Consider the following 5861-nt stretch of genomic DNA (forward strand, 5'->3'; position numbering starts at 1 on the left):
GTGTGTGTGTGTGTGTGTGTGTGTGTGTGTGTGTGTGTGTGTGTGTGTGTGTGTGTGTGTGTGTGTGTGTGTGTGTGTGTGTGTGTGTGTAGAGCGAACACGGAAACTGTAGGTACAAAGGAAAGAATTGACATGCCTTTTCGGAGAATCGATAGTGTTAAAAGACTATCATGTTTTTAAGATGATTATAAAAGTAAGGAAATGAATGACAAACGACAAGGAAAAAGAAGAGAGAGAGAGAGAGAGAAAGCGAAATAAGAATCAAGTTTAAATCACCATTCATGATGTGAAAACATGACGTGAAAGTGGATTATTTGAAGCATATATAACTTGGTATATATAAAACGAGAGTGATGTTTTAAAATCTTTAAATGATGAATATTAGCTGTGTTAATTAAATAATATTCGATAGAAAAATTAAGTATATAACACAGAGATGTATAATACAAGGATAAGGTAGAAGAAGAAAATGCATGTGGCAAAAAGAAATAAAAAAATTGAAAAGAAACAAGGATGAGGAGAGAGGGATGGAGGATTAAATATCGTAGAACGAAAGCAACTAGAAGTGAATGAAATAAGAAGCAATAAATGGAGGATCGAGAGTGGAGAAAAAGCGATACTGGTAATGGTAAACGAGAGGTGTGTAAATAATAATAGGATTGGCCGGTGCTGCACCACCTGGCGGGTGGAAGATACGCAGCCAGGACACGTGCCACCGGAGCACAGGAGATTCCGACGCGTTCATGGGCTGCAGTTGCCACTGCATCCTCAACAGATTATCGGTTGGGTGCTGCTGACTGTCGTGTTTGTCGGTACTTTCACTGTGTTGCTGACGACGCCGCCGTTACTACCCGAACTGCGCTTCATCCTCTCATTATTGTTTGCCGCATTGTTTCTGTTGCAGCTGTCGAGTCATTTGACAGTATTGCTGCTAGATCCAGCCGATCCTGAGGTCCGCGCACGACCAGTTCGCACGATCGTACCGGAGTTTGACCGTACGAAGCATCGACATGTCATCGAAAACGGCCGATGCCACCTTTGCAACATAACGACGCGTGGCCGGCGGACCAAGCACTGTTCCATCTGCAACAAGTGCGTATCGCGTTTCGACCATCACTGCAAATGGTTAAACAATTGCATCGGCGGCCGTAACTATCCGGCATTCCTGGTGTGCCTGACATCGACGCTCGTCGCTGCGCTCGCGGTTACCGCGCTCGCCCTCGGCGAGCTCGTTAACGCACACTTATTCGTAAACAATAATAACTGGAACGAAACATGGAACACGACGAGCATGAATAACGGCACAGCGATGCCACCGTTGTTGCCGGTAACCGGCACCGGCACCGGCTCGATCATCCTCGTCACCGTCATCGGTGTTCTTTCGGCCATCGCCGCAGTGATGCTCATACACCTCTGCTTCTTTCACGGCTATATCGCCTGCCTCGGTCTCACCACGTACGAATACGTGCGCAACAAACGGGAGAGGGGAGGCACTGCTGCCGATTCTAGAACAACGTCTAGAACAACTTCTGGCCTGGTATGTGGCATACCTTATGCTTGTACTGCCGCTGCCGATGAGGAGGATCGCATCAACCGGACTGGCGCGCGAGGTTTCTATTCTCGCTTCTGCGAGAATGGCCCTTTAAAACCTTGCAAAACTAATACTACCAGCGTGACTACGGATGTATACGTTTGCTCGACGCAGGAATGCCCCGAGGAAATCCGGAGTGATGAAGCAATGGCGAACGTTAAGGATGTCTCCTCCAAGACGAGAGGTGGTCGGAATTTTCGACTTTGTTTCTCGTACGATTCGCGCACCACCGAGACGTCCATTCAAGTCTCTTCCTCGCAGACGACGGAGTCGTTGAGGAACCATGTGCGTGATTCGCCGGATACCAAATCATCCTCCACGCCCTCGCCGGTGTCTTGTTGCTTCTCCATCATGAACCATCCCGATGGCGGCAGCAGGCATGATGGAAACGGACAAAAGCGTCGCACCGACAGAGATAATAATAGGATCGAGCCCACAAAACGATCCTGCGGGACAATGAGAAGAATACAGACTTTTCTGCAGGCTCGTCTGAGAAAAGGCTCGAGACAACGGTTAACGACAACCTCGTCCTCGGCGATCGCTCGTCATTGCGGTAACAAGATCATCCCGCAGCCAGGCAGTCCTCCAGACGTCGCACTTGCTTTAACCGAACATCAGGATCGGAATCATCAGGTCGAAGCATTGACGACGGAATTGACACCATCGGATTACCCACGTCCACCGGCGAGGCTACCCGCCTTAGATTTTTCCCGCACTGTTCGCAAAATTAGAAAAGTACCTTCGAATACCACTGATATTTCCGTCCTGGGCCAGATGCCGCCCTCCACGATATCTAAACGAAATCAAACTCACCTTCGCACACGGCGAAGCGGGAGTTTTTCCAAGAAGAGGCCGCACTTCAAGATCGGCTCGCATGTCGTAACGCAGACCGCTCAACTGTCGCCCATACCGGAGTCGGAGCTTTCGAAACCAGCTACGCCGAGATCGCCGTCGCGATCCAATTCTATATTCGCTTTCCCACCATTACACGAGTAATGTTGTCTGAGAGCTGTACTTGTACTATTTAGAAATTAGAAATATCAAGCCGAATCAAAAGCGATTTGGCAAGAGACGTCCTCCTCACAATCCTTGTCGTACATACGAGTCTGCTTTTTTTTTAAAATAACATCATTTAATATTATTAATTAAACTTGTATATGTAATATTTATATGTAAAATTAAATATAAATTTTAATAATAAAATTGTATATTTTAATGTGATGCAAAAACTGACAGACAACACAGTGTCTTGGAAATAAAATTCGATTTCTTGTGGGCAAGACTCATATATACGATGTATTATATCGCTCAAGCAAATAAAGTAAATGATTAAATTTCCGTTTGATATCGATCAAAAATTTGTCCAAGCTTTTTATAATTTTACATGATGAAAACGTCCGAGGGCATCCTGTACAATTGACAATGTGCCATGCCCAATCAATTATACTACAATTATAATACAAATGCTTTGTCTCGTAAGAAAGAAATGGATATGATTGTAAGAAATATCAGTTATAATATCAAGTATGGTTAAATATTGTGTAAAGATAAAAAGTTCAATTTTTATAGAAATTGAGACCATTTTAACAATCGACCAGGCATAATACCACGTGTAGTAGTACGACGCGATTATAGTAGTTTCAAATCGTATGTCAGTTTGTACCATATGGCGCAATTGATATCACTTTATTGAATTTGTAATGCCAGCAAGTGATCACATTATTGCATTGTGACATACGAGTGACAAGTTTCCTCCCTTTCCCTTTGGGGGAGGGGGAAAAAAAGCTAAATGTATAACTTGGTTCCGAGCCTTGTGTAGTCGCAAATAACAGCATCGCTCATGCGATCTTCATAATGCGCGCAGATAATGTCCGAGACTATGGAGTCACCTGACAAAGAGGATGCTGTCTCGAAGAAGAGGACTAACGTTTGGGAAGATTTGGGTTCACCGCGTTATATAGTCGCACCAATGGTGGATGCGAGCGAATTGGCATGGAGATTACTCAGCAGGCGACATGGCGCTCAGCTCTGTTATACGCCAATGTTGCACTCCTCCGTATTCTGTCGGGATCCCAAATATAGGCGAGAAGCTCTCGCTAGTACTAGCGAAGATCGTCCACTGATTGTACAGGTCTGCTTGACACAACTATAGGATACAACTGCGATTTCATAGACTATAAAATTAGTCCTCAACTAATTACATGAAGTTTTTCGGGATTATACATATACAAAGGAACATTTAACAAAAGAACAAAATTTAAAAGTGTAAAGGATATAACTCCTTGAAATTTAATTAGAATTCCTCGAAATCTCAAGTATGTGACCAAACAATCGTGCGACTGAAATAATGCGCTTGATCCAAGATTCAATAGATGTTTTAAATAATCTTTCACAAATATTTTCGTACAAGTAAATATTTTAAATGCGCAATACAAAACGAAGGAGAAAAGAACATTTGACATTAAATTTTGTGCAATAGTAATTCGTTTTCCAGTTTTGTGGCAGTGATCCAAATATATTATTGGAAGCTGCACGCTGGGCTGAACCATACTGTGATGCAATTGACATCAATATCGGTTGTCCTCAAGCAATTGCAAAGCGAGGACATTATGGAGCTTTTTTACAAGATGATTGGGATTTGTTAAAGAAAATCGGTACATATGCATTTTATAATAATTATACACTTGAATAGATTTCAGACTCCAATACGATAATGTAATATAATAAATCTCTTATGTATGTAGTGTCGACATTAAAGAATGGATTATGCATACCTGTCACCTGTAAATTACGAGTGTTCTCAGAAATCAATCGTACTGTACAATATGCTTGTATGCTAGAGAATGCAGGTGCTAGCTTACTCACTATTCATGGACGTACAAGAGAACAAAAGGGTCCATTAACTGGATTAGCGTCTTGGAAGCACATTAAAGCAGTAAGGTAATTCCTGTTTTCCATTTCATTTGAAGCATTCAATTCATTACACATATATGCTTTTGATATATTTACAATCGAAATCCCTATATTTTATGCTTCTCGTTTTTTAATAATTAATATACTTCATCAGGGATACCGTAAAAATTCCTGTGATCGCCAATGGCAACATACAATGTATGCAAGATGTACAGCGGTGCATTGAGGAAATTCAAGTGCAAGGTGTGATGTCAGCAGAAGGGAATCTTTATAATCCATACATATTTGAGTCTCATTATCCCGCCTGTTGGGAACCTGCTCTGGAATATCTGGAACTTGCAGAACAATATCCAGTACCAGCATCGTACATCCGTGGTCATTTATTTAAACTCTTCCATCATGTGTATGTATTGATTTTTCGATCATGTCGACTTATAAATAGCAAAAAAATTCCCAAACGTACGTTCATCATACAGCATGCTTTTAACTAGAGAGTAGACTTTGTTTAGCAGAAAATCAAGAAGAAAGAGAAAACTTGGCCACCAACTCCACTTTGGAAGCTTTTAAAAATGTCGCATATGCCTTGAGGGATCGTTATCTACCGTATCATGAAGGACATTTGATATGGCAGACGGGAAAGACAGGTAATGACTTGACATCTACAAAATATTATTTGCCTATTTGTTACACGTTCATTAAAAAAATCTTTTCATATTTTTAGATTATAATTTAGAATTACCACCGTGGTTGTGTCAACCTTACGTACGAGAGCCACCACAAGAGTACACACAAAAAATACAGGTAGATGAGTCAAATACGATTAATTGCTATATTTTTCTGTTATATTATGATTGAAGAAATGTTCTTTCAAAATGATATTTATGAATTTTCAGGATGGTTTACCTCGGAAACGTGAATATAGAGACGAGGAAGGAAACGAAATATCACGAAAACGTTCAAAAAAACTTAAGAGGATAGCGCGTAGACCGAATAGAACAACTTCGATTCCTAAAAGAAGTTCAGATCGGTGTTATGCCTGTCCGAATCCTCTGGTTAGTTGGAATTATTAAATATTTTCAAAAAAGATAAAAATATAAAAAAAATAGAAATACTTTGAATAGAAAAAATTCTAAATTACTGTTACTTCAAATTGTAGGGTTTTAAATGTGAATATAAATTGTGTCGTCAATGCTGCAGGAACAAATGTTATATAGAAAATTTAGACTGTGCTGGTCACAGAAATCTAACTAAAACTAGAAGACAAATGGCGAAAGAATTCGAGGCAAAGCGTAAGGAAGTTGAAAATATGACATGACTATGTATTAAAATATTTTAAATAAAACTAGATATATATATG

The 5861-nt window shown here is 40.7% G+C and overlaps 2 protein-coding genes across 2 annotated transcripts; both read left to right on the top strand.

Moving 5' to 3' along the window:
- Positions 1-625: 625 nt before the first annotated feature.
- LOC105622996 lies at positions 626-2587 on the top strand. Its single transcript, XM_012204398.1, has one exon. The coding sequence runs from the start codon at positions 626-628 to the stop codon at positions 2585-2587; it is 1962 nt and encodes a 653-aa protein (XP_012059788.1).
- An 871-nt stretch (positions 2588-3458) lies between these two features.
- LOC105622979 (tRNA-dihydrouridine(16/17) synthase [NAD(P)(+)]-like) lies at positions 3459-5819 on the top strand. The gene is made up of 8 exons (XM_012204383.1): positions 3459-3722; positions 4086-4245; positions 4336-4531; positions 4659-4907; positions 5003-5148; positions 5226-5305; positions 5398-5556; positions 5661-5819. Exons 1-8 carry the CDS (start codon positions 3459-3461, stop codon positions 5817-5819), a joined length of 1413 nt encoding a protein of 470 aa, XP_012059773.1.
- The last annotated feature ends 42 nt before the right edge of the window (positions 5820-5861 follow it).

Source organism: Atta cephalotes (assembly GCF_000143395.1).
Source record: "Atta cephalotes unplaced genomic scaffold scaffold00051, whole genome shotgun sequence".
NCBI lineage: Eukaryota > Metazoa > Arthropoda > Insecta > Hymenoptera > Formicidae > Atta > Atta cephalotes.

What these genes read in the sequence shown, in the direction of transcription:
- LOC105622996 (XM_012204398.1), top strand. Translation starts at nt 626, where the DNA reads ATGGTAAACGAGAGGTGTGTAAATAATAATAGGATTGGCCGGTGCTGC.
- LOC105622979 (XM_012204383.1), top strand. Translation starts at nt 3,459, where the DNA reads ATGTCCGAGACTATGGAGTCACCTGACAAAGAGGATGCTGTCTCGAAG. An exon ending in ATCGTCCACTGATTGTACAG is followed by an intron (nt 3,723 to 4,085) that starts GTCTGCTTGACA and finishes TTCGTTTTCCAG; the next exon opens with TTTTGTGGCAGTGATCCAAA. An exon ending in AAGCACATTAAAGCAGTAAG is followed by an intron (nt 4,532 to 4,658) that starts GTAATTCCTGTT and finishes ATACTTCATCAG; the next exon opens with GGATACCGTAAAAATTCCTG.